Raw genomic sequence first — 26214 nt, 5'->3', positions numbered from 1 at the left:
AAGGGCGGGGGGGGGGGGGGGGGGGGGGGGGGGGGGGCCCGGGCGGCGGCCGGAGGAGAGGCCTCCCGGGCTGATTTGCATGGGGTATATTGCCTAATGGTGGCGGTCATGGCTTGGTAGAGGGCGGCCCGCGGCCCCAGCAGCCCGCCGGCCGGGGCGGAGCGGGGAGGGCGGCCGGGGCGGGCGGGAGGCCCCGGGGAGAGCCCGGGAAGGATGGTGTCCCAGCTGAGCGCCCTGCAACGGGAGCTGCTGGGAGCCCTGCTCAGCTCCGGAGCCACCAAGGAGGGGCTGATCCGGGCGCTGGAGGACATGGTGCCCGCCGCCGGGTTCGGGGTCAAGCTGGAGAGCCTGCCGCTGTCCCCCGGGGGACCCCCCGACGGCAAGGCCGCCTTCCCGGCGCTGGCCAACGGGCACGGCGGCAAGGGCAAGCTCTCCGGGGACGAGGGCTCGGAGGACGGCGACGACTTCGACACGCCGCAGATCCTCCGCGAGCTGCAGGCGCTCAACACGGAGGAGGCCGTGGAGCAGCGGGCCGAGGTGGACAGGATGATCAGGTACTGACGGGCACCGGGACGGGGACCGGGACGGGGACGGGGCGCAGCCCGCAGCACGCCGGGGTCCGGCCCCAAGAGCCCTGCCCGACGGCGGGCACCGGGGCTCCCAGCCCGGTGGGGGATCCCGGGGCTCCCTGGCCGGCGGCGGGGACCGGGGCTCCGTGCCCTCCCGGTGGTGAACTCCGTCGGGGGTCCCAGGGCTCCGTGCCCTCCCCGTGGTGAACTCCGTCGGGGGCTCCCGGGGCTCCGTGCCCTCCCGGTGGTTAACCCTGGTGCTCCCTGCCCGGGTTGCCTGCCCGTCGGGGGATCCCGGGGCTCCCTGCCCGTCGGAGGGTCCCGGGGCTCCATGCCCTCCCGGCGATTAACCCCGTCGGGGGGTCCCGGGGCTCCGTGCCCTCCCCGTGGTTAACCCCATCGGGGGGTCCCAGGGCTCAGTGCCCTCCCCTTGATTAACCCCGGTGCTCCCTGCCCGGGGGGTCCCGGGGCTCGCTGCCCGGTGGTGGCGGAGAGCGGGGCGGGCTGTGGAGGGGAGCGGGCAGGGAGAGGGGCCGGGGCCCACCGGCCGCCTCCCCTGCCCCGTCGGGTGCTGCCGGCTCGCCCGTCGCGGCGGGGCCGGGGGTAGCGGGGCCGCGGGGGCTCGGACCGGCCGCCGGCTCCGTCCGTCCGCGCCGGGAGATAAAACATAAACTGCAGCACGTGGAGCCCGGGGTGTTATTAATTTATTTCCATAAATCATCAACAGAAAGATACACAAAGGGCGAGCGGGGCGGCGGGTTACTCATTGCCGAGGTTGTAAAGCGGGCGGGGGGCGGGGGGGGGAGGCGGAAACCCCCGAAGGCGGCGGGCTGGGCTCCCCCCCCCCGCCCCGGGGCTGCGGCTCCGGACCGGTCGCCGTCGGGGCTCGGAGGTCACCCCCTGCCCCGGGCCGCTCGGTCGGGGCGCGGACGGCATCGGACTGGCCCCTCGCCGTGCCCCCGGTTGAGGGGGGGGGGGCACCCCGCCGCTTCTCTTCCCGGGGAGGGCGATGGTGGCTCCCCGATGGCGCAGGTGGGGACCCCCGGGGGACCGTCCCCTCCCATGGCGGGGGCATCTCTGTGTCCCCCCCATCACCCGGCACCGCACTTTGCCTCCCCGGCGGGACCCCGAGTGCGGCACCCATCCCACCCGACGGGCTCAGCCCCCAGTTCTTGCCCCCCGCCAGCCCCGGGGACGCTGTCGGTGTGGCTCCGGGCCTGCCCCGGTCCCGGTGGGGCGGACAGCACTGGGCAGCGGCACCGGTGTCTGCCTGGGGGGCTGGGGTGGGACGCAGCGGGTGCCGAGGGGCTTCGTGCGAGGGAGAAATCCCTGGGTTCGCACCCCGACACCGTGCCCGGCACCTCGGGGTGCTCCTGCCTGTCCCCAGTGCCGCGTCCGTCCCCGGGGGTGGCCGTGGGGGTGCGGGGGGGCTCAGCCCCGGGATCCCGCAGGTGTTTCTGTGCAGGGTTTGCCTTGGGCGCAAACAAGAGCGGGCGCACGTCCCCGGGGAGCCTTTGCGAAGAGCGGGTGTTTGCTCCGCGCGAGGCCTTTGTGCTCGGAGAGGGTAGGGGAGCTGCCAGCCATTTATTGCAGCCACGTGCTGGGGCGAAACCCCCTCTGCTCCCGCTCCCCCGGGGTCGGCGTCCCCACCCCGGGACTCGCTCGGTGTCCCTGGGGGTGCTTGGCCCCTCGGCAAGCGGCTCGGTCGCTTGGGCCCGTTCATGGCGCCCAAAGGGTTTCGGCCGGCACCGAGCTCGGCGCCGAGGGCAGGCTGGCATGGCGGTTTCTCGCCGAGCCCGGGCAGAGGGGTGCTGGCGGCACGCAGAGCCCAGCTCCGGGGCGAGACGCCCCACGGCTGCCCACCTGCCCCGTCCCACCCCCCGGGGCTCACCCAGACCCCGCTCGGGCAAATAATATACCCCAGGAGCATCCCGATCCTGGGGACCGCCGGAAAGCCGCCCGGCCTCGGGGACCCGGCCGGAGATGCCCCAACTCCGCTCCGACAGGCGCGGGGAGCTCCGGGCGCAGCACCACTCCCCGCGCCGATTCCCCGTGTGCACGGGGAGGTGCAGAGGAGATGGGTCGCTTCTGTCAGGAGCTGGGTTTATAATCCATCCGTATAAATTCTTGGCATATTTCTCCGGGGATGTGGAGTGTATTTACCTGTTTTCAAGGCTGACAAAGGGGGTGAGAGGGGCTGGGAGCCGCTGGGGAGAGGGATGGGCTTTGCCCCCCCACCTGCACGTGGGGCTGGGGGGGGAAATGCCTCCTCCTCGGTCAGCGTTGGCGGCTGGGCTTCAGCGGGGTTAATTTTGTGCAAGAAAAATCAACTTTTCCTTGATTTCGGTGGAGAAGGACGGCAGAGCCGGGGCTATAAAGTGGTTTTCCAGTATTACAAAGCACTCCTGGGTTGGGTAGGTTGGTTTTTTTTTTGCTTTTCTTTTCTACCTGTAAAGTCCCGGTGAAGACTGGACAATTAATGGCGTTGTTTTATTTCGGTGACAGAACCAAAAAAAAAATGGGCTTGTGTTGAATCAAAAGGTTTTCCTCTCTGGCTTTTTAGGTTAACCAAAAAAGAAAAAAAAAAAAAAAGGCCAAACAAACACTCAAACGTTTCATTTTGGGTCAAGTCCAAACATTTTGTTTAACATGAAACAAAATGTTTGGGTTTGGTTTCAGGTTGTTTAACCCTTTGGAATACGGTCAAGTTGATTTGTAAAGAAAATCACTGCTGAGAAATTAAGAGCCGAATAATTGTTTTGAAAGCGTAAGTGTGAAACACACTGGAAATGTCGAGGTGAAGCCTTGCTTAAAATCATAAAACGAAGGGAAACTTGGGGATTTTTTTTTTCCTCCTAATTCTCACATTTTTTTTCCAGCCAAAACGCTGCCAAATTTTATTTAAATTCAGAAATCACGTCTGGAAGGCCCAGGTTACTCGTTTGGCGTTTTTAAAGCGTGCTCTCAATAGAGCTCAAGATTTAACTCTGGGAAAACGATGCCCTTGGCTTAGCTGTGAACCAAACTGCTGCGAGAAACCGTAACGAGCTCTGTTCCATTAACTTATTATTAATCAGTAATTAGTAGGATCAGTCAGTGACACGAACCGCTCGTGACAAAAGTCCGTGTGAGCCCTGGGCAGGTGAGAGCCGTGGCCGGCGGGCTTGGCCGGGCAGGAGCGCGCGAGGAGCGCGGCGCTGGAAGGACGTTCTCCTCACACCCTGCTGGTTGGCTCCCGCCTGCTCCCAGGGCCCCACGAAGACCCCGGAGCCCCGAGCCCCCCGGTGCCGCCCGGCAGAGACGTGCCCCTCGCACACCCGGCTGCGGCGGGGGCTGCGGTGCCATCGGCGGTGCCATCGGTGCCGTTTGGGGACAGGAGCTGGCGTTTCTCTTTGCACCCTGCTTAACCCGCTCGGGGGTCCACGCTGTTGGGAAAACCGGAGTCAGCGTCTCCGCGCGCCCGTAGCTCCGCCGCCGTGCCGCGGGACCGTCGCCGTGCAGAGGACACCGCGTACGCGGCGCAGTTCTCCTGCCTGGAGGATGCAGCACTGGGCACGGGGCCGACGTCCCCAGGAGGGCTCCGTGCCCTCCTCCCCGGGGTGGGAGGAAGCCCTCGCCGCCGTCAGCGGGCTGGCCCTGCCCGGGGAGTTTTGCTTTGGATCCAACCAGCTTTGTTTTCACGCCGTGTTCGCGACAAAAAGTAAGAAATCTCCTTGTTGTGTTGCGTTGTTTTTCTTTTCCCGGTGACAAGCTGAAGGATCCAAAACCAGCAATGAGTCGGGAGGGCAGTCGGACGGTTCTTCCAAGCGCGGCGCTGGAGGATCGCATTATTCGAGCGCAGAACTGTGACCAGGCTCGGGCTCCACGCCGATTTTTCACCGTTCAAGCACTTCCTTTTAGTCCAACGTCCTCCCGGGGTGCGGGAGAAATCCGGGGGTCTGGAATACAGCGCAGGCGCGCTGGCCACCGCGCTGTGCTTGCGCTAGAGCGAGAGAACGCAGGCAGCGTTCCGATTTTTGGCTGTCATTTGGTTTGTTCCCTAGACTGGTGTCACCCACCCCAAGGACACCGAAGTAATGCGGATTTAGGAAAGAGTCATTTTACACCTCCGTCTTGTAGGACCCAGATTCAAGTGTTTAAAAATATTAAAGAATGATTTAAAATTACTCGGGGGGGATGTGTTGGTTTTGGTTTTCCGTTTGGGGACTTGCTCGAGTTTGCGTGCGTGGTTTGACCTCCTGCGTCCCAGCCGTTTGCATTCGGGCCGTGAGCGCGCCTTGCTGTTGCCGGAGGGCGGACACAGGGGTCTTTTTTAAATGAATACTGAGGGTTTTAGGTAATTACCTCCATGGGAATGGAACGGAGAAGGCAGAGCAGCAAGCGTGGTGGGTGGGGTTTGGTGGCTGTGTGGGGGTCCCCGGGGCACGGGGTGCAGTGCGGGTACCGCAGCCGGGAGCGGGGCAGGAAAAGCATCCCCAGCGCTTCCAGGTGAGAGGTTTCTCATTCTTCAGGGAAATACCTGCTCCCCATATCCATGTGTACGTGTGTGTTTGCCTATCCCGTTGCGTGTGCGTATCTTCAAAGGGAGAATCACACAGAATCACACAGAATAGTAGGGGTTGGAAGGGACCTCTGTGGGTCATCTAGTCCAACCCCCTGCCGAAGCAGGGTCACCTACAGCAGGCTGCACAGGACCTTGTCCAGGCGGGTCTTGAATATCTCCAGAGAAATAGCAATGAACATCATCATGGCAGCAGTTAACGGATGGGCTGCATTTAGAGTAGAATAAATTTCTCCTGGTGGGATCTGGAGGTGCTTTACCAGCATGGGTGAGACCTGGATGCGCCCCGTGAGGACACCAGGGTCCTCTCTGCTGCTCCCTTCCTGGGGGGAGCAGCCTCGGGATCCCCCAGCCCGCCAGCCCCTGCCTCCCTGGGGCAGGACAGGGCTCTGCGGGGCCAGGATGGCACTCGGGGAAGGATGTACGCTCAAGGGATCTTGTGTCCTTCTAAAACAGCTTTCGAAATAAGAACAATAACGGGTTTCCATCATGGGAAGAAGCAAATACCAGGGAGCTTTTCCCCCACCGGCAGAGATTAACCCTTCGTTTCCCTCCCCGCAGCGAGGACCCGTGGCGGGCGGCGAAGATGATCAAGGGGTACATGCAGCAGCACAACATCCCGCAGCGGGAGGTGGTGGACGTCACCGGCCTCAACCAGTCGCACCTCTCCCAGCACCTCAACAAGGGCACCCCGATGAAGACGCAGAAGAGAGCCGCCCTCTACACGTGGTACGTCCGCAAGCAGCGGGAGATCCTCCGGCGTAAGTACCCGCGCCAGCGCTGGCCCCTCGGGGCTGGCGGGGGGGAGAGGGGGTCTCCGCATCCCGCTCCTGCGCGTGGATACCCGGCATGCGGCCGGGAGCAGACCCTGCCCCCTCCTCTGGCAGAGCCGCCTGGACCCCAGCATCTTCCCCCAAACAGTTGGGCAAGTGAAGTGAATTTCGGGCGCAGGGGAACCGGGCGAGAGCCCCCCTTGCCCGCAGTAGCTCTACGCGGGTGCTCCCCAGCCCACCCACACAGCTGGGCTGCCGTGTGTTTATGTTTGTTAGAGCTGGGGGAGCGATTAATGATTAGACGCAATTAGACGCCTTTCCCACCTCTGCCCCCTTTTCCTCGCTGGTTCTGGAGACCGCTCGTTTTCTGCAACTGCTTGCAAAAAAAAAGCAAAGAGAGAGGAAAGAAAACACCTGCAAGCTGCTCCTGTCCGTAGTCTTGGGGCAGTCTGTGCCGTGTAAAATGCCGATGATTTTGACCGAGCACACGGACCGTTGCTTCTGGGCGCCTCTCCCACCAACCCCGGCCCCGGGCTGGTCCCGTACCACCGAAGCAGCCCCGTTTTCAGCCGAGCTGCGGGTTGGGGCACTGCCACCCCCCTAGAAGGGGCTCTGCCTCCCTCCTCCTAAAGGATGCGATACCCAGCGGCTGGGAAGTGCAGGAAAGGGTTTAGCACCAAATACCATTGCTTTGAAAACACACCTTGAGACGTTCGAGCAAACAGAGCCCGCTCCAGCCTTGCCCTGCGATTCCCCCCTCGTCTCCAGGGGGGAAACCATTCTAAAAAGAGGGAGAATTCCCCTGCAAAACTGAGAATAATAAAACCCTCCCATTAATCTCCCTTTACTGCCGCGGTGACAAGCGCCGGGTCTGCGGCAGGCTGCCGGGGAAGGTCACCTCTGGTGCCTGCCTGCCCAGACGCAGGGCCAGCGTCCCACCACGCTGGGACGGGAGCGGGAGCCGGAGGGGGGCAGAGAGAGGCACCCTCTCGGGGGGCTTTGCCGTCGTCCTGCCTGGTCCCCAGCTTGCAAAAATCCCCCCGAAGCAAGCGCACGCCGGCAGAGCTGCCCGTGGATACGCGTGCCCTGAGCATGCCTCCCCGTTGAACACCGGCCGGAGGGATGGCGATACCCCCCCGCCGGCGTGCCAGGCTGGCTCCCCGGGTGGGTGGCAGGGAGCACCCGGCTTGCCCCAGAGCGCGCCGAGGCCGCGGGCTTGGGGTGCTGCGGGAGGGGACACGGGGCGGGGGGGGGCCACGTCCGCGCGGGACGGTGACTGCGAGCAGCGGCCATAGGCCAGCTCACGTCTGCTCCTTTCTCTTTCAGAGTTCAACCAGACAGTCCAGGGTTGTGGAAATATGACAGACAAAGGCAGTCAGGATCAGCTGCTGTTTCTCTTTCCAGAGTTCAATCAGCAGAACCAGGGGGCTGCCCAGCTCGACGACGCCTGCTCCGAAACCCCCAGCAAGAAGATGCGTCGCAATCGGTTCAAGTGGGGGCCGGCCTCCCAGCAAATCTTGTACCAAGCCTACGACCGCCAAAAGAACCCCAGCAAGGAGGAGCGCGAGGCTCTGGTGGAGGAATGCAACAGGTGAGGGCTGCCCCGCGCCGCCCGCTGCCGCCTTGCCCGCCCTGCTGCCTTGCTTCCAAAAACCGCGTGCGATGCCGGGCTCCCGGCTTGCAGTCCTGGCCACTGGCTTGTGGCGTGGCTTTGCTGAGCTGCCCGGCCTCTCAGAATCATAGAAAGTTTTGGGTGGGAAGGGACCTCTAGAGGTCATCTAGTCCTCTCTTATGGCCTTCTGCTCCCCATCCGGGCGATGTCCGGGGCTGAGCGAGCTCCAAGCCAGGGCCGGGATACGATGGGGATGCAGCAGGGGTGCCATGGGGATGCCCTGGCGATGCAGCAGGGATGCCATGGGGATGCAGCAGGAATACGATGGGGATGCAGCAGGGATACAGTTGTGATGCTGTGGGGATGCGATGGGGATGTGATGGGGACGCAGCAGGGATGCGATGGGGATGCCATGGGGAAGCAGCAGGGATGCAGCAAGGATGCCATGGGATGCAGCAAGGATGCGATGGTGATGCTGTGGGGATGCAGCAGGGATGCCATGGGATGCAGCAGGAATACGATGGGGATGCAGCAGGGATACAGTTGTGATGCTGTGGGGATGCGATGGGGATGTGATGGGGACGCAGCAGGGATGCGATGGGGATGCCATGGGGAAGCAGCAGGGATGCAGCAAGGATGCCATGGGATGCAGCAAGGATGCGATGGTGATGCTGTGGGGATGCAGCAGGGATGCCATGGGATGCAGCAGGAATACGATGGGGATGCAGCAGGGATACAGTTGTGATGCTGTGGGGATGCGATGGGGATGTGATGGGGACGCAGCAGGGATGCGATGGGGATGCCATGGGGAAGCAGCAGGGATGCAGCAAGGATGCCATGGGATGCAGCAAGGATGCGATGGTGATGCTGTGGGGATGCAGCAGGGATGCCATGGGATGCAGCAGGAATACGATGGGGATGCAGCAGGGATACAGTTGGGATGCTGTGGGGATGCGATGGGGATGTGATGGGGACGCAGCAGGGATGCGATGGGGACGCAGCAGGGATGTGATGGGGATGCTGTGGGGATGCAGCAGGGATGCCATGGGGATGCAGCAGGGATGCCATGGAGATGCCACAGGGATGCAGCAGGAATACAATGGGGATGCAGCAGGAATACAATGGGGATGCAGCAGGGATGCTACAGGGATGCCACGGGACGCAGCAGCGTTACAGCAATGTCAGAGGGAAGGGGGGGTGGCTTTTACAGCACGGATGTAGTTGCAAAGAGCAGACAGGCTTTTAGGAACGGCTTAAACGCCCCCAAATTCGCCTGTCCTCCCCCTGCCCGGCAGCGCCGGCGAAGCCCCCCCAGCAGCACCCTTGTTCCAACGTGTCCCCTTGTCCCGCAGGGCCGAGTGTCTGCAGCGAGGGGTGTCTCCCTCCAAGGCGCACGGGCTCGGCTCCAACCTGGTGACGGAGGTCCGCGTCTACAACTGGTTTGCCAACCGGCGGAAGGAGGAGGCTTTCCGCCAGAAGCTGGCCATGGACGCCTACAGCTCGGGCCAGCCCCCGCACAGCATGAACCTGCTGCTGTCCCACGGCTCCCCCCACCACAACCAGCCCAGCGCCTCGCCTCCCAGCAAAATGCCAGGTAAGCCCTCGCCGAGGGAGCATTTGCAGCGATTCCGTCGGGGAAAGGGGTGCTGAGCCCCTGGGGCCATGATGTGGGGGGTCCCCCCGCTCCCTGCCGCGGCTTCGAGGGGCGGTGGCGGTGCGGGGAGGAGCGAGCGCTGTCGCTGAGGTGCGACGGCCGGGCGAGCCACGTGGCGAGGGCTGGATTTCCATCCTGCCGAGCGCAAAGCGGCGTTTGCTTGGTCGGTTGAATGCGCTGGAGTCCCCGCGCGGGCCGGGCAGGGGAAGGCTGTGTGCGGGGGGACGGGCTGCTCTGCGTCCGATGGATGCATCAGCGCTGGGACCTGGGGTTGCAGCCCGCTGGGGAGCAGGGAAGGGGGTGCTGGGGTGATGGTGCGGAGCCCGTGGGAAGACGTGGCAGCGCGTCCTGGCCTCGCTGCGGGGCTGGAGCTGGCCCAGGCTGGGTGCACGGTGCTGTGCCATCCCCGTGCCGGAGGGGGAGGAGGTGGATGAAGAAAGCTGCTCATGCAGGGCTCACCCCAACCTCCAGCTCATCGCCCGGCCCCACTGTGCGTAGCGAGGAGCCGGCTGGGGCGAGCAGACCCTCTGAAACCTCCGGGGGGATTTACACAGGTGGTAACGCTGCCGGGGGAGGCTAATCAGGGCGGCTGTGGGGCGAGAGGCATTGCTGGGGGAACAGTCCCCGTTGTCCCCCCACCTGCGCTCTGCAGCAGCCCCGGAAGGCAGGGACGGGGGTCAGCACGGGGGCTGCGCCCCAACTGCCCCCCAAATCCCCCCTTGGCACCGGCACAGCCCGGCCGAGGAGGCTGAAACCAGCCGCCTCTTGGACGTGACCCTGCCTGGCTCGTTACACACACCCAGCTCGTTACAAAGGCAAATGAAAAGAAAACCGTGTGGCGGAGAGTCCCTGCGGGAAGGGCAAGGTGCCTGGGGAGAGCGGGCTGAGAGCTGGGGACGGTGCCAGCGCGTGGCCGCACGCCGGTGCTGGGGCGTTCGCGGCGAGGGCAGCCCCCAAAGCGGTACCCGGGTGGGTGCGCAGCATCCGACCCCGCTCCCAGCCGAGGGAGGGACAGGCAGCATCCCACCCGCTCCCGGGTACCGCTGTCCCCCGGGGCCGGCCGGCGGTGACCAGAATGTGACCCTGCCCCAGGAATGCCCCGCACAATGGCGGGGACGGGGCGGACGTTTGCCCTCCTGTCACCGGCTGATTGCTTACAAGGTGCCCTACAAGCACATTGTCAGCAAAATCAGCTGTTTTCAGTGTCGGCCGGCGGGCTTGACAATACCCCACCAGCATGCAGCCCCGCGTTGTCATGGCGTTGTCCCCCCCGTGCATGCTTAATTGACAATTAAGCCGGGGCTTTGAACGAACCCCGCTGCCTTTGATGTGGCCCCGTCCTGCCAGCGCGCATGCAGGCACCCCGCGAGAGCCTTTGTTTTCTTCTATTAGGGGACGGCGATTGCTGTAACCGCGGGCATTTATCTGGGGGCTGGAGGGCCCTTAAGCCCCAACCTTTATTTTCCCGTCGGAGCGGTGGCCAGCAGGAGCCGGCTGGGGCCATAGGGCCGATGACAGCCCATTCGGAGGGGCTTTGAGCCGGCAGGAGTGATGGCCGCGGCGGTGGCGAAGGGCCCCTCTGGAGGGGTCAGGAGGGCTCGGCCGCCGGAATTTGTTGGTGGCCGGTGCTTGCATCCTTCGGCCTCGCTGAGGAGGAGGGGATGGGCATGGCAAGGGCCACCGAGGGGTTTTAGGGCTGGTTTGGGGGCGATGGGCAGGGATGGAGCTCAGCCATGACTGCTTCAGTGTCACTTGGGCCAAGTTGGGTCTGGCAGGCTGGTGGCTCCCGAAGCAGCGCTGGGTCTGTTGCTGCTTCAGCCTCCTCCAAGGGACGTCTGGGGACCCGCTGTCGCGGTGGGGCACGGGGCAGTGCCGGTGGGTCCGGCCCCGCTGCCCGGCTGACCCCATCCAGGGCTGGCCATGCCCTTGTACTGTGTGCGGTGGCGTCTGGAGAGCTCAATGCCTTAACAGCTTAATGACGCCGCTGGGACGCTGCCCATGCCCTGCCCCGTGCAGCCCCCAGCCCCCCGTGACGTCCCCCGGCAGGAAGCGATGGGGCTGGCGACATGGGGCAGCTGCAAAATCCCTCCCGTGCCTGCAGACAAAGAGGGCTCTCCTGCTCCTCGGGACGTCCATGGCGTCTTGCGAAAGGGCGTAACGGCGGCCGGGCAGGGATCAGAGCTGTAAAAGTCAAACATCCTTGCGGCCTCTTCTTGGGGACCCATCTGTCAAGCCTCGAGCCGTAGTTCTTGACTATTTGGAGGTAAATACTTGAAGCCTGTCTATCTCGGAGGCTTCTCTCAGACTCTGGACTTTTCCCTTCCTATGGGGTATTATCAGCGATCTTGGTTCAGTGTTTGATTTGAAGGTCGCTCGGGGCTTTATCTCGGTGCCGTGCCGTAGACGCTGGCTTATGCCATTTTTATCTTCAAGAGCCCCGAAGACAATCGGCGCATTGACGAGATTAGGTGACGCACCGCCCCGCTTGCCAGCCGCCCCCCGCCTCCCGCCCTGCATACAAAGGGCCGGCGGCGCCCGGCGGACCCCGCAAAGCCCCCTCCCCGCGGCCGGGGGTCGCGGCGTCGCCTCCAGCCCGTCCCAGGGGGTCCTGCACCCAAAGGTGGTCGGGGCGTCCATCCGTCCGTCCATCCACCCGTACCCACGCTGCGACGTCAGAGCAGTATCAGAGCAATCACGTATACACACACATATACATGAATGTACAGTATTTATATATATTTTTAGATATCTCTATAGATGTAGATAACGAACGTAATAACTCGGTTCCGCCCCTGGGATTCTTCCTAAACCCAAAGGGCAATTGGAGTGTTTTAACTTTTCCTTAAAGGAGAGCCCGCCAATAAACCCTGGGCCGGAGGTTCTTCGGTTTGTGTCTGGGTGCTACACGCTGCCCCTCGGCGTGGGTGCCGGTGCGGGTCGCGGAGCCGGTGCCAGCAGCTGTAATATTTTACTGTTGGGCGCATTGTGGGGCTCGGTGGGTACAGTGCGCTGTTAGGAGCTTTTCCCGGTTTTATGGGGGGTAATTAGAACTTTATGACAGCAGCGAAATGGGAGGGTCCAGTCCCCATAAACAGGTTTATAATGGATATAAACTATGCACCTCTGTAACGCAGCAAGATTAACACTTTAGAGACAATTTGAGTGGCAGCCCGAAAAATCCGAGCTGCCCCGGGCGCTGCCTGGACCCCGCGCTGGCGGGGTGAGACGGTCCCGTAACCGACCCGGCCGCTTCCGTGGCGTCGGTGGGAGCAGCACGGTGCTTTGCCTTGCTCACCCCGCTGCCGGGCTCCCGGTCCCCGCCGGTGGCTGCGTCCCCGTGGGTCGGGCAGAGCCGTGGCGGAGTCCTTGCCGCCACGTGAGTCGCGGGTGCTGAGGCGCGAGGCACGGCCGGGTGCGTTTCGGGGTTGGGCATCGCCAGGGGTTTGCAGGATGTTTGCGAAGCTCCGGGCGCGCGGTGCCGGAGGAGGTCGGGATGTGCCGTGCGGTGGTGGCGGCAGGGGCTCCTGCTGCCTGTGAAATATATTTAAAAGTACAACAAGTTTTTTTTTTTTAAAGTACAATTTAATCATATCAATACGGCTTGAAGCCGAGGAGAACCGAGCGGCTGCGTTGCTTTTGCCAAAGACGCGAGACTGGTGCGTACCTAGAAAATGGCACAAACCTGTGATAAAAAGAGCAAAAATACCAATTGCTGCCCTAACACCCCCCCACTGCTCTCCCCACCCCAAAAGCCGGGTGGGGAGGACGGGTCTGGCACCCCAGCGAAGCGGGGGGGGCTGGGGCTGGCGGCAGCAAGCCGTGGGTGCGCCCGGGGGGCCGTGGGGCTGGGGGCCGTCGCGCCGCCCGTCCCCGTCGGCTGGAACACAGGGCTGAGGCTGCGGGAGCCGGACCCTGCGGCTCGTCTGGGAACCTGGGAAAGCAGTAAAACATTTCACGGGCTGTGCAGCTCGGGGGCCGCACAATGGCCGGGTCCCATAAACAGACTTTTATATTACGGCTGTAGCTCCAGTAAAAAAAAAAAGAAGAAAGCCTTAACGAGGGCAGGCTCCGCGGCCAGGCCCTTTGCTGGTGATCCCCATCCCGGCTCCTCTCTCGGGCGGCTGCAGGGAGAGGCCGAGGAGGAATAAATCTCTGCACCGGAGCCGCTTCCAGCTGCGGAGGCGAACGTGGCGTCGGGCTTCGAGGGCCGTCGGAGCTCCCTGCTCGCAAACCCCGGAGCGCAGAGCCCCCCGCTCGCTCCGGGAGGAAACCCGCGCGTCCCCGTGCGCACCGACGGAGCCGGCCCCGTGCGTTCACCCCGGCCGGTGGGGACGGTTTGCCGGGGAGCCGGCGGCCGGGGAAGCCCGGGCAATGATCCCTGCCCTGCGGCAGCATGCTGCATCCCAGCGCCGTGCGAAATGGGGTCCGGCTGCCGTGACGGAGAGAGCCCACAGGCAAGAGAACGGGGGCTGGCGAGGAGCAGCGTGCGCCTGGGGCAGCCTGGAAGGGAATCTGAGGGTGGCTGTTGCCCCGTGGATGCTTTAGGCTGGGCTGGGCTGGAGCTCACCGTGTTCGCCAGGAATGGGGACCTTGGGGAGAAGGTACCCGCCGTCACCAGGGAGCTCTGTGTCTTGTAGCATGACAGTAGCAACAGCAATAACGCCTTGTGCTGGTTTCTGATATTAATCACCTAATCTGCCCAAATCCAACCCAACCCTGAGGGCATATAAATAATAATACCCATCCCATTCTAGGAACGGGGAGAACCCAAGCCAGGGTAGTTGGTGGCTTCCTAACGGACTGCGAGGTAGCTGTGGCCGAGGAGCTTTTACCCTGCCCGGCAAGCAAGTTTCAGGGCAGACCGGGGTGCCCATGGGCTCTGGGGTGCAGGAACCCCCCCCCAGCACAGCCCCTGCCTCCCTGAGAGTGGGGGCTGGGGGGGCTGGACGGTGCCACCACCGCTGTTCCCCCGAGCTCGACCCCGTGCTCCTGGGAAGAGTTAATCTTCGCCAAGACTCGGAGTCTCCAGCGGTTTTATCTGGAGACCCAAAATCTCGGCCACCAGACTATCTGAAAATCTCAGCGTTGGTTATTGTTCCTCAAACAATAAAAGTCTTGTCCTTGGGATTGCAGGGGAGAGCTTGAAAATCAGCTTTTAGCCTCTGATCTGTTTTTAAAAGACACCTTCATAATTCTGAGCATCTTGGCTCATGAGCTACAAGCATCCTCTCTTGGGTGAAGCCTGATTTAAGGATTAAAAAGGTGGGTTTTTTTCCTTACTGAAAGCTTCACCAAACCGAAAAGAGACTGAAGACCGAGCAGAAACTCTGCTTTTCTTTCCAATAGGAGCCGCCTGTGCTCCTCGTCTATCTTGAAGATCGTGCTCAGAAGAAAGGGCTTTATTTTATCTCCCCTCCCATTGTTTAAGCAGCGCTGCAGGATCGCAGAGCGGCAGCGGCTGAAGCGCGCTCTGCACGCGGCCGGGGCCGCCGGGAGGAATGCGGGTGACAGTGCCCCGGTTGAGTAATGTTTACCCTGTTCACGGCAGGGACGTCCACTCGGGCCGGCAAATATCCACCTGCCAGAGGACATTCTTTTATTATCAGGGATAAAAAGGGGTTTGCTGGGAAAATGATCAGGAACCAGACATGGCGGGGAGATTCCTATCTGCGGGACGTGTTTGACCAGCTGATGGGGAAGACGCGGCGGCGATTAAAGACTGACTTCACCGTGGGTTTGGTGCAGGGCGCAGAGAGACATCTGCCCTTTGGCAGGTGCTTTTGGAGCTCGTGGAAAGCTCCCGGACTCCAGTTGTCTTTTCTTTCCCTTTCCTTGATGCGGAGATTTTTAGAGTAGCCCTTAGAGCATCCTCTGCTGAGCCCGCCTGCATCAGCTCTTCCCCTCGGGAGGAGATCCCGAAATCCCAGGAGGAAGATCCTTTGCCTGGGCAGGTTTTGTAGCTGGGGGTGTCCGTGCTGTGCCGGGACGGGCGAGAAGCCGCCGGCATCCTCCGCAGGCTGAAGCTCTCCGGCTGCGGTCGTAGTGGGGAGCTGCCCCCAGTGCCCCTGGGTCGCAGCCGGGGGTCACGGGCGGACGATGCTCTTGGTGGTCTCAGCTGAGAGAGCGGGCTTCGTCGCCGTGGTTTTCTTTCCCAGGAGAGCCATGGGCTGTCCGTCTGTCCATCCACCGCTTCGATCCCCGGGCAGTTCAGCGACGCCGGCAGGGAGCACGGTGCCGGACTCCTCGTAATAAATGGCTTTTCACTGTAGTCGTCAAGGCAGCCTCGTAAAAGACGCTTTTGTTTCCCGTGGGCTTTCCTCGGTTAATTATTTGTGATCTGTAGATGCCTTTCCATGACACAGGGCTGGTCATCTGGTTATCGGTGCAGGGGGTTTTAGCCAAATTAAATGTATTTATACAGAAGACCTGTGCTCAAGCCAGGTTTCCCTCCTCGCGGTTGTGGGGTGCGGTCTGGTGTGGAGGTCTGCGCGTGTCTGTCCTCCTGCAGCGATCTGTGAATCGTGCACCCGTCGGGAGGGAATCGAGAGGGAAATCAGATGTGGAAAGGCCTGAGAAACAAGGGAGAGCCATCTCTGTTCGGAGCTGGGCAGCAGAGGGAAGAGCTGGAGGGTGCAGCGTCGCTCCCCGCAGCTCAGGGCCCCGCGCCGGTGTCCGAGAGCCACGGGGACATGGCAGGAATTTGCCCGGCGGATGCAAACCGTGCAAATTGAAGCGCAAGGGATGCAGATGCCGGTCCAAGCGGCTGGCCCGGGTTGGGCTCCCTTTCCTCCCGGCAGCAGCAGGGCCCACGGGCAGCGTGGCGTGCAGCATCCCTCCCCGCAGCCTTCCCGCTGTAATTTCAGAATTCGGGGCTGGGGGGAAGCTGGGAAGCGGCACTGGAGGAAGGGGCACGTCGTTCAGCGCCGTGCAAGCTCCTGTTTCTCACTCGAGGGTGTCGCTTAGGAGCTTGCACGTCTGTTTGCATCCTCTTGCCATGCCGAGGGATATTTATGCTTATAAATATCTGAAGGGTGGGTGTCAGGAGGATGGGGCCAAGCTCTTTTCAGTGGTGCCCAGCGACAGGACAAGGGGCAACGGGCACAAACTGAAGCAGAGGAAGCTCCAGCTGAACCCCAGGAAGAACTTCTTCCCTCTGAGGGTGACGGAGCCCTGGCCCAGGCTGCCCAGGGAGGCTGTGGAGTCTCCTTCTCTGGAGATATTCCAGACTCGCCTGGACAAGGTCCTGTGCAGCCTGCTCTGGGTGACGCTGCTTGGGCAGGGGGTTGGGCTGGGTGACCCACAGAGGGCCCTGCCAACCCCTACTATTCTGTGATTCTGTGATTCTGTGACCCAGGGAGGGGTGGGAGGTGGGGTTCCCTGTCACAGGGCCACTTTTGGAGGGGGATGGCGCGGCCGGGGCACCCTCACCGGGGTCCCCACGGGCGACGCCAACGCCATGCGGTGTTTTGCAGGGGTCCGGTACAGCCAGGCAGCGAGCGGCGAGGCGGCATCCTCCGGGGCCATCAGCCACCACGGCGGCGGTGCCATGGTCACCACCAGCCAGGCGGTCCTGCAGCAGGTCTCCCCGGCCGCCTTGGACCCGAGCCACGGTTTGCTCTCGCCCGACGGTAAAATGGTGAGTACACCTGGGCTATTGTGGCGGCGGCGCTGATAAGATAAGAGGGCCCAGCGGGCAAAGCAAACACGCTTTCCCCGGGTTTCACACGCGGCCCGCGCCGAACAATGCGGCATTGTGGGGCCGCGGCGCGGGGCGCGCGACCGTCCCCGCCGCCCGCCTCAAAGGCTCGGCCCCCGGCGGGCAACGGCGTGTTTTCCGAGCGCGGCCCATAAATCTGACAGAGCCCCGCTCGGGTTTTTATTGATCGCATGCCTTGCAGATTGAACGCGCCCTGGGTGGATCGCTGTTTGTTTTCCCCTGCCGATGACATGGGTATTGATAAAATGCTCATTCATTATTTTTTCCCTAAGCCCTCCCAAGTGTGGAGTTTTGCTGGGGAAGTGCTTTGCTTGCAAGAAGGGACCTCCTTGTCCTGGGGCGTCACGCAGGACATCTAACCCATGAGTGCCAGCCCCGCAGCTCTGCTGCAACGGTTTCGCCGGGCAGAGCTGCGAGCGCCCGCGCGGCGATGGGACGTTGGCATCCTCGCCGGGTGCCTGACAGCCCCCATGCCGGGTGCTGCGAGGCCGTTGTGGTTGTAAATGTGGGGCTGGGCTGGGTTTCCAGTGCCTGAGCGCCTGGGCTGCTCTGCCCGTGGGTGCACAGCCCCTTGGAGAGCTGCGTGACGGAGCGGGGCGAGGAGGGGGCACGGGGCAGGACGGGACAGGACGGGATGGGAGAGCATGGCCGGTCCCCGGAGCGGGCTGGCGGAGGTTTGCGTGCGGCCGCTGCTCTTCCGGGAGGAGTTTTTTCTGCTGAAAGCGAAAGTCAAACATGGCACTGGGCGGCGAGGCTGGGCCCGCTCTCCCCCGGTTTTCACTTCCATTTTCGGAGGGTTGGCTGTGCTGGGCCGTCGCGTCGGTCTCCTCGCAAAGCTGGGTGTCTGCAGAGGGGCTCGGCATCCCCTCCCTCAGCTGTGGCACTGCTTTATTTTGCCTTTCCCTCTGCTGCTCTCTGGCTCGCGAGGGTCTCGGGGCAGCCCCTCGGGCTCGGACGCTGACCCTGCACTGCCAAGCGTCCCCCGCCAAGCAGGGGGGACATTGCAGAGCGAAACCCCAGCCCTCCCAGCACGCTCCCTCCACCCCGAACACGCCCGTATCTCCCCAGGGGTGTGTTGAGACGTGTAACCCTGAGCCCTGCAGCCATAAAATGAGTCAGGAACACAGGCAGCAGCAGCAGCAGCGAGCTCCGAGTGCCCAGGGCGGGGGTCCACGAGGACGAAGCGGGGCAGAGCTCGGTGTCAGGGGCTGCCAGCACCCCCCTGCCTGCTCCTTTCGCAGGGGCTGTGTCCAAGGGGTGGGTTTGCCAGCGCACAGGGACCCTCGGACGGGGCAGGGGGAGCTCACCAGGCAACACGGGAGCAAGCTGCGTGGCAAGGCAGCAGATGAAGAGAAGCAGCAGCTTGTCGAAATGCAGTAGGCAGAGGTGTGCGGCAGCAAAAGCCCTGCTGACTTATCCCTGCTGCACCGCGCCGTCTGGGACCGCTCTGCTCCTCAGCAGCGTGCCGCTCTGCCAGCTTATCTCTGATCTTTAAGCAGGGCTAGCTAGTGCTTGCTAGTGATTTAATGAAAATATGCTGTAGGCTGTGGTTTCTAGTAAGCAAACATGTGCCTTTAATACCCCGCACGAAACCAAAAGCTGCCAAGGAAGTTGCTGCATCTGAAGGCGATCGATTTTTTTCAGGGAGGAGCGTTACTGAGGCTGCAGAAAGCTTTGGTCATTCACTCCTTCATGCTCCGGTGTTGCCCTTCGCCGTGGTAGTGCCGGAGGGTGTCCCCCGAGGGTCCAGTGTCTGGAGGGTCTTTTCCAGTCCCGCAGTCTCCAGAGCATTTCTTCTGGGTGCAGGGCTTCAGGTCTGAGCCCCGGCTGCGGGCGAGCGGCGTGCGCTTGCCGTGAGCTGTTTGCCTTGTGCAGCCAAGTGTGCTGCAACCTGGCCTTGAAGAAACTTTGAAAGTGGAAAATACCGGATCAGGAAATATGAGTCACTCCCGGGCTTCGGAATTTATTGATGGATTTGTTTCAGTTGCAGTGGGGCTATCTCCAGCTCACATGCGCAGAATAAACAAGGCGCTGGGACTGGTGTCCAGAAATGTCACACGCAGAGGCAAAAGGATGGCTCCGAGCCGGCATCGAGGTTGCTCGGTGCAAGAGGTCTAATTAGAGGGATTAGGAGAACGCACAGCAATTAAAGAGATCCGGCACTTCGCCCGCTGTTTGTCCTGGGGACCGGCTCCAGTCCTGTCGGCACACTCTGAGTGTCTTTGGGTGTCTGGTCCCTAAACACCGACCCGAAATCCCAGACACAGGCTCTGGCTGAGCGCGCTCGCCCTGTCTCACCAGCACCCTGCCCCTCTGCGAGGGTGATGGCCAGGACCATCGCCGTGAGGCCCTTTCTGTCTGCTTTCTGTCCTTTTTCTTTATTTCCTGAGTTTATATTTCCCACTTTTCCCTACAACCGTGACGGTGAGAAGTTAATAAGTGTTGGGAGTCCTCAGCTGTCCCTGAGGGCAGGAGCTTGGACTTGGGGACAAAATGGCAGAGGCTCGGGATGTGCCGTGGCCCAGCTCCGTGCTCCGGTGGAGCTGGAAGCCGGTGCCAGCAGTGCCCTTCCCCGCTGCCGCTTCGCTATTTATTAACACGACGCCCAGGCCTCCCAGCCGGGGTCCGCAGCCCCGGGGCGGTGGGCGCTGTGTGCGCTGGACCGGAGGTGCCCCGGCGAGGCCGCAGCCCGCCCGCCTCTCCGGAGGGGTCTCTCCTGACCCCCTGCCCCACCATCGCCCTGCTGAAGGGTTGGGTGGCAGGGCGGGGGGCCGGGAGCAGCCCCTCGGCTGTGTCTCTGACGGTGGCTCTCCTGCCTCGCTCCTCGGCAGATCTCCGTTTCGGGGGGCGGGCTGCCCCCGGTGAGCACCCTGACCAACATCCACAGCTTGTCCCACCACAACCCGCAGCAGTCCCAGAACCTCATCATGACGCCGCTCTCGGGAGTCATGGCCATCGCACAGAGTAAGCGCACCCCCAGCTCGCCTCCGTGCCCTCCTGGACCCCCCCGCTCCCGCGACGGGGAGCGGGACCCCTGCCCGCGCGCGCTGACGGCCCCGCTCTGCTCTCTCCCTCCTCCCAGGTCTCAACACCTCGCAGGCGCAGAGCGTCCCTGTTATCAACAGCGTCGCCGGCAGCTTGGCAGCCCTACAGCCGGTCCAGTTCTCCCAGCAGCTCCACAGCCCGCACCAGCAGCCGCTGATGCAGCAGTCGCCCAGCCACATGACGCAGCAGCCTTTCATGGCCACCGTGACTCAGCTGCAGAACTCGCACAGTAAGGGTCCGGCCGGTGGCTGCGAAGGGAAGGGCCCAGAAAACGGGTTCGGGTGGAGAAGAAGCTTTTCCCAGAATCACAGAATCCCAGCATGGCAGGGGTTGGCAGGGCCCTCTGTGGGTCACCCAGTCCCACCCCCTGCCCAAGCAGGGTCACCCAGAGCAGGCTGCACAGCACCGCGTCCAGGGGGTCTGGAATATCTCCAGAGAAGGAGACTCCACAGCCTCCCTGGGCAGCCTGGGCCAGGGCTCCGTCACCCTCAGAGGGAAGAAGTTCTTCCTCGGGTTCAGCTGGAGCTTCCTCTGCTTCAGTTTGTGCCCGTTGCCCCTTGTCCTGTCGCTGGGCACCACTGGAAAGAGTCTGGCCCCGTCCTCCTGACCCCCACCCTGCAGATATTTAGAGGCATTTCTAAGGTCCCCTCTCAGCCTTCTCTTCTCCAGGCTGAACAAGCCCAGCTCCCTCAGCCTCTCCTCGTAGGAGAGATGCTCCTGTCCCCTCCTCATCCTCGCAGCCCTGCGCTGGACTCTCTCCAGCAGCTCCTCATCTTTCTTGAACTGGGGAGCCCAGAACTGGACAGAGTACTCCAATTTTGCTCTCTTCCTGCTCTTCCTCGCCCAAGCTCCGGTGCAGAGCGGCTGCCAAGCTCTGGCGCCTGGTCCAGCCCCAGCCCTTCAGTCCCCACGGGTTTCCCCGGACGAGCTTCTACCCGAGGCAGCGGTGGCTCAGAGGCGGGCGGTGGGTTCTGCCCAGGGCTTGCTGTACCTCCTTCGTGCCTCCTCGGTGCTGGGTCCCACGCAGCACCCCTGTGACCGGCCGTAACGCGGCGCTCGGCTGCTCTGCCCCGGCGCTCGGGCTGCTCCGTGACGGCTGCTTGTCTCCCCGCTCTCCGCAGTGTACGCGCACAAACAGGAGCCTCCCCAGTATTCCCACACCTCCCGCTTCCCCTCGGCGATGGTGGTGACGGATACCAGCAGCATCAGCACGCTGACCAATATGTCTTCCAGTAAGCAGGTAAGGGCCAGGCAGACGCGGCCGAGGGTGCGCAGGGGTGGGCGCGCGGAGGTGGAGCGGGGCTGTTTCTACCCCGGACGCGGGGCTGGAGGAGGACGTAGCGGAGACCCCGTCCCGCTGCCTGTGCTGCACCTACGTGGGCAGCTGAGGACGAGCCCTCCAGCACCGAAAACCCTGTCCCAGCCCCTTCATGGGCTCCGAAGAACCCGCTTGCTGGGTGACCAGCCTGGACGATGGGCTGGCTGTGCCGGGTGAGCACTTGTCTAACGCCTGGTGGCACCAGCCAGGCCACGCTCATCCCTGGGACAGCTTCGTCAGACTGGGAGCATCCTGCTGGGGTTCAAACTGGGCTGAGGAGGTCGGGACCAAGCAGGCTCTGCTGCCGTCGCGTCCAGCGCGGATCAGCCCTGGCTGGAGTCGAGCGGAGGAGCCGGGCTCCGATGCGCCCCGACTTCCCCCAGCCCGTAGACCCTTCTCATCGGCCCGGTGCCGCAGGTGTCAGGCAGGACTTATCCCGGTTCAGATCAGGTGTGCGAGGCTTTTCTCAGACAATAGTCCCTTTCTGAAAGCCGGCTCTGGGGACTGTGGGAAATATGTGGCCCTTATTGATTGCTAGATAAATACGAGAGAGCCTTGAACTTGCATTCAGATAAACTTTCTTACCAAGCTTTGACAGGGGAGAGGAAAAAAATGTCTGCAATGACCACAGAGTAAATACGGCGTGGGATTGCTGTGAGACCCCCCCCGTGGGTGCCCGGCGGGGGGCAAAGGACGGGGCTGGGGCTGCAAAGGGGAGATCGGGGTGCCCGGGACGCGGGGACGAACGCCACCGCCCCCGGCTCGGGTCGGGCTCCGTGCTCTGTGGTGCTCGGGGTGACCATTTACCTGCACCCGCTCGTCTCGGCCCGGGGGGTGGTCAGGCACGGCCGCCCTCCCCGGCAGCACCATTTCCTCCGCGCGGCTTTATCAGCCCATCTGGTGCGCGCTCAGCCCGAACTCCCCCTGATTAATGGTGCTCTCCCGCCACGGGCTCCTTTGATGCCGGCCTGGCCGAGAGGAGCCCTGGGCACGGAGGAAATGTCACTGGCAGGGAGACCGAGCCCGGCCATCCCCGCTGCCGGCCAGGCGCTGCGATCAACCTACCTTGACGCAGCGCTGCCCGGGGTGGTGGGGGGATCGCTCGTTTTTCCCCCTCCATCACGCTCCTGCACTTTAATTAAAGCAGGAGGAGGAGGTCTGGTGGCTCGGGAGAGGGGGAGATGGGGCTGGGCGCCTGCGGCTGCTGCGGCGGATGGGTGCGAAGCGCCGAAGGGGCACGCACCCACCCCGTTAGCCCCCCGTCCGTGATAAACTGCCACGGGGTGGTCCTGCAAGCGCTGAGGGCAGGATCTGGCCCCTGACCCCTGCACAAGGCTGGGGTGGGCACAGGGCTTGTGTCCCCCCCACGCAGCCTCCCAGCCCCCGGAGCTTTTCCCACCAACCGCTCGACGCTGAAGCTGGAAAAATCTGTCCCTGAGCGCTGATTTATTTTTTATTTCCCGGTGGTCGCCCCTTTCATTTGCAAGGGGCGAGTGAAGTGCTGCGGAGGTGGCGTGCGGGCCCCGTAAACGCTGCTCACCCCCCCATGGCTCAAACACCCAAATATTTTTGCACAGCCCACGTGAAACCCCACACCCGGGGGGCCACGCTGCAGCTCCTGAGCATCCCCCCACTCTTTGCAAGGGCAGAGAATCCTCGTGCAACGCAAAGCCTCCATCATTGCCCGCTGGCTCTTCCGCGGCCCCCGCGCCAGACCCCGCAAACCCGCTCCGTGGCGGCTGCTCCCGGCGGGGACAGAGGCTGGGGGGACATCCCCGGTGCCCCCCCGGCTGTCCCCTCACAGCCCGATGCTGCGGGTCGCTTATCAGATGTTGTTGTTTAGACCTGGAAGGGGCAAATACCTCCCGGTTCCTCTGACAACACTTGAGGCCGAGCCACCATTTTTATTACGTTAGCAAACACCTGATAGCCGCGGCCCGTCCCTAATGACATGTCACGGGAGGCTCCTGGCGTCTCCTTATCTCCACCTTACGATGTTTGCTGTGTGCTCCAGCCCACAAGGTCACCCGCAGCTCCCGGCCCCCCACCCCACAGGTGACCTGGGGGACCCTGCCTGGGGGACCCACCCCGAGGGATGGAGCAGGGGCCGCTGCGGCGGGACGGATGCGGCGGTGGGGGCTGCTCGGCTCCTTCCCCGGAGGTGACAGCGACGCTGGGGGGACAGTGATGAGTGCGGCCCCCGGCCCCTCTCCCACCCCAGCACAAGCTCCTGCGCTCAGGCTTGCGCCTGGCTGCTCTTGGCAGCGCTGCTGAGCTGCGTGGCACAATCTCTGCAGCAGCCCCGGCACAAACAGACCCTTTTTAATTATTATTATTTTTGTGAGGGAGTGGCAATAACTGACTCGGAAAGTATTTTCCCACTGCCTCCCCCTCGGGGGTGCTGGGGAGGGCTCGGGGCCAAGCTGGGCTTGTGTGGCACCGCCAAGGTCCCGGGGGGGTGCAGGAGGTGATGCCCCCCGAATGCTTGGTGATGCCCCCAGATGCTTTGCCATGGCCCCGGAGAGCCCCCGCGGTGTTGCCTTCGCCTCCCGCCTGCCTGCCGGTCACTGTGCTGCTCTCTCCCTCCCCAGTGTCCCCTGCAAGCCTGGTGATGCTCCACACCTCGCTGCTTTTGCACATAGCAACGGGATCTGATTTTCCACAACATCCCGCCGGTGACCCGCGCGCCGAGCCTGGGGAATCGCCAGAGCGAAGCCCAGCGCCGCAGCGAGGAGCCCAGCAACCCGAAACGGAGCCGGAGGCTCGCGGCTCCCCGTCGCCCTTCCGCGCCCCGCCAGGGACGAGCCCGGATTCGCAGGGTGCCCACCCAGGACCGTGCCTCTCCTTCCCTCCACGCAGTATTTCCAAGACGTGTCTTGGGGATTTTTTTTTCTGAAGTATTTGCCTTCCAAGAGGCCGTTGGCTCTCCTGAGGAACGAGGAACAAGCTGTACTGGGGACTGGCAGAAGGGGAAGATGGATAATATTTAAGTTATACTCCTCCACCGGACGAACTGAGAGGGACTTGGGTCTGTTACTTGGTGTCTGGAAGGAGGGATTGCGTGTGCTGTTGAACTGAGCCAATTAAACTGTAAATATAGGTACAGTCTGCTCCATCCTCACCCTTCCCCACTCCTATACATAGAGATTTATATAAAAAGAAGTAAATTTTTTGTCCAATGGATGTAAACTACTGTAATTAAGTGCAATTCCCCCATCTGTATATATCGTTCCCGAATCTCTTCTCTTTCTCACCCCCCTTTTTTTTTTTTGGTAAAGGTCAGAGCTGAGGATGGTTTTGGTTTTGTATTTCTCTTCTTCCTTTAAATGAGTTAATTCAATTAATGGAATTGGGCCTAAGCATGGGTGCCGGTCGGGCAGCACCGGTCCCTGCCCCGCGGGAGGACGGGCGGACGCGTGCCCTCTGCACGGTGACGTCCCACGAGCCGAGCGGAGCCCCGGTGGGACCCAGACGGTCTGCGTGGGGACAGCTGCCGCGACGGAGATCTCAAGGGGCTTTTCTGCTTTTGGGGACTCTGAGATGGACTGTGGTGGGGTGGGGAAGCGCTCGGCACCTGGGTCGGCACATCCAGACCTCTGGGAAGCGTTCGGCATCGGCAGTTTTCAGGTGAGCCTGAAGCATTTGCTGCTCCAGAGGTGAGTGAGGCTGCAGGGAGCTCTTGTGGGGTCTTTCTCAAATGGGGTGCAGAGACTGTCTCCCTTTGCTCCCCTCCTTGGGGCGCAGAAGGGACTGGGTGCCCAGTTACTGCCTCGTCTCCTGCCCAGTAAATGACCAGTGCAGGTGGCTTATTTTCCGCCGTTAGCAGGCGGACGATGAGCCTTGTTGGCTCCACCCATATCAGTGAACGCTGTGCTCTTGTCCTTGGGGTGTCACCTCTGGCTGGCCAGGTGCTGGGCTGTGGACACGCCGGTCCCCGCCGGCCGCCTGCCTTGTCTCGCCTGGCAGCGGCTCTTGGAGGAAACGGTTTGCAGCAAGTTCTCCAGCCTGTAAGCGAGCCCAGCTCTGCGGGAAGGGCGCATCCCAGCTGGGCACCCGCTGAGGACACCGGGTTCCACACCCTCCAGAGCCCCGAGGGCTTCAGGTGCCCACGCCTGACCTCCCAAAGCTGCGGAGGCCGTAAAAATCATCGTTTCCCCTCCCGTGAGACGCGAGCTCCTCCATACCTGCGCCCCTCCGGGAACGGATCTCATGCTCCCCAGCCCTGCAAATTTTTCGTGAACTTTACAGCGCGTGCCAACCGCTGAGAGTGATTTAGAGAGGTGGAGAGCAGTAGAAGTGCCTGCAGACAGATGACCGCTGCTAGAAACAAAAACACTGGGTGCTTTCTTTAGGGCAAGAGAAGGCGCTTTTGCTCTGTGTTTGTACAACCTGCAGCGCAGTGGGGCCCTAACCCTTGCTAGGAGTTTGCCCTACAGTGAATAAGTCATCATGAACTGGAGACCGATATTCAGAATGACATTTAATTTAATGTATACCATAATTAAACGCCATTTCTTCTGACCCCTCGCTGCCGTGTGGTCTGTAAATCCCGCAGTCCTCGGCAGATGTCAGCCCGGCAGGCAGCGGGAGGCAGGGGCGCAGGCTGGCAGCGGTGACGTGTCCCTCCTGCTGTCCCTTGCGACGCTGATCGAGGTTTCTACCTGCCTGAGCCTGGCGAGTCAAGTGGCTCCTATGAAGCTGAAAATAGCAAGAGGCGTGAGGAGGTCGGGAGACCCGTGTCCTCACCCTCCTGATGATGCTCTAATGATGCCGCCGTCAGTCCAGCACAGTTTATTCGCCATCCTCTGCTAACTTTAGCAGCCCAGTGTTAAGCAAACCAATTAGGAGCTGCGTGCCAGACAAAGCCAAAGCCCATCCGTTTCAGAGACCGAGCCTGTGGGTCGGTGAGGCACGAGGGGGAGGCGGGAGGGTGCCCGGCCGTCGCTGTAAAGCCTTTGAAGGTCT

General features: G+C 62.5%; 1 protein-coding gene across 3 annotated transcripts; it reads left to right on the top strand.

Moving 5' to 3' along the window:
• Positions 1–208: 208 nt before the first annotated feature.
• On the top strand, positions 209–25721 carry HNF1B (HNF1 homeobox B). 3 transcript variants are annotated; one of them, XM_075440431.1, is made up of 9 exons: positions 209–554; positions 5692–5891; positions 7308–7494; positions 8868–9109; positions 16642–16805; positions 19718–19850; positions 19969–20160; positions 21053–21171; positions 23841–25721. In XM_075440431.1, the coding sequence occupies exons 1-9, from the start codon at positions 214–216 to the stop codon at positions 23859–23861; spliced, it is 1599 nt and encodes a 532-aa protein (XP_075296546.1). In that variant the 5' UTR covers positions 209–213; the 3' UTR covers positions 23862–25721. The 3 variants fall into 3 exon arrangements, with proteins under 3 accessions (XP_075296546.1, XP_075296547.1, XP_075296545.1); XM_075440432.1 differs by having other exon boundaries at positions 7230–7494; positions 19774–19850; XM_075440430.1 differs by having other exon boundaries at positions 7230–7494.
• Positions 25722–26214: the final 493 nt, after the last annotated feature.

This window comes from Opisthocomus hoazin, chromosome 20 (assembly GCF_030867145.1).
Source record: "Opisthocomus hoazin isolate bOpiHoa1 chromosome 20, bOpiHoa1.hap1, whole genome shotgun sequence".
NCBI lineage: Eukaryota > Metazoa > Chordata > Aves > Opisthocomiformes > Opisthocomidae > Opisthocomus > Opisthocomus hoazin.
This window is presented reverse-complemented; position numbering and strand designations above follow the sequence as displayed.

Excerpts from the sequence above, each read along its gene's own strand:
- HNF1B (XM_075440430.1), top strand. The coding sequence starts at position 214 with ATGGTGTCCCAGCTGAGCGCCCTGCAACGGGAGCTGCTGGGAGCCCTG. Across the intron at positions 9,110-16,641 it reads GCCTCCCAGCAAAATGCCAG|GGGTCCGGTACAGCCAGGCA; the intron begins GTAAGCCCTCGC and ends GGTGTTTTGCAG. Across the intron at positions 19,851-19,968 it reads AGTCATGGCCATCGCACAGA|GTCTCAACACCTCGCAGGCG; the intron begins GTAAGCGCACCC and ends CCCTCCTCCCAG.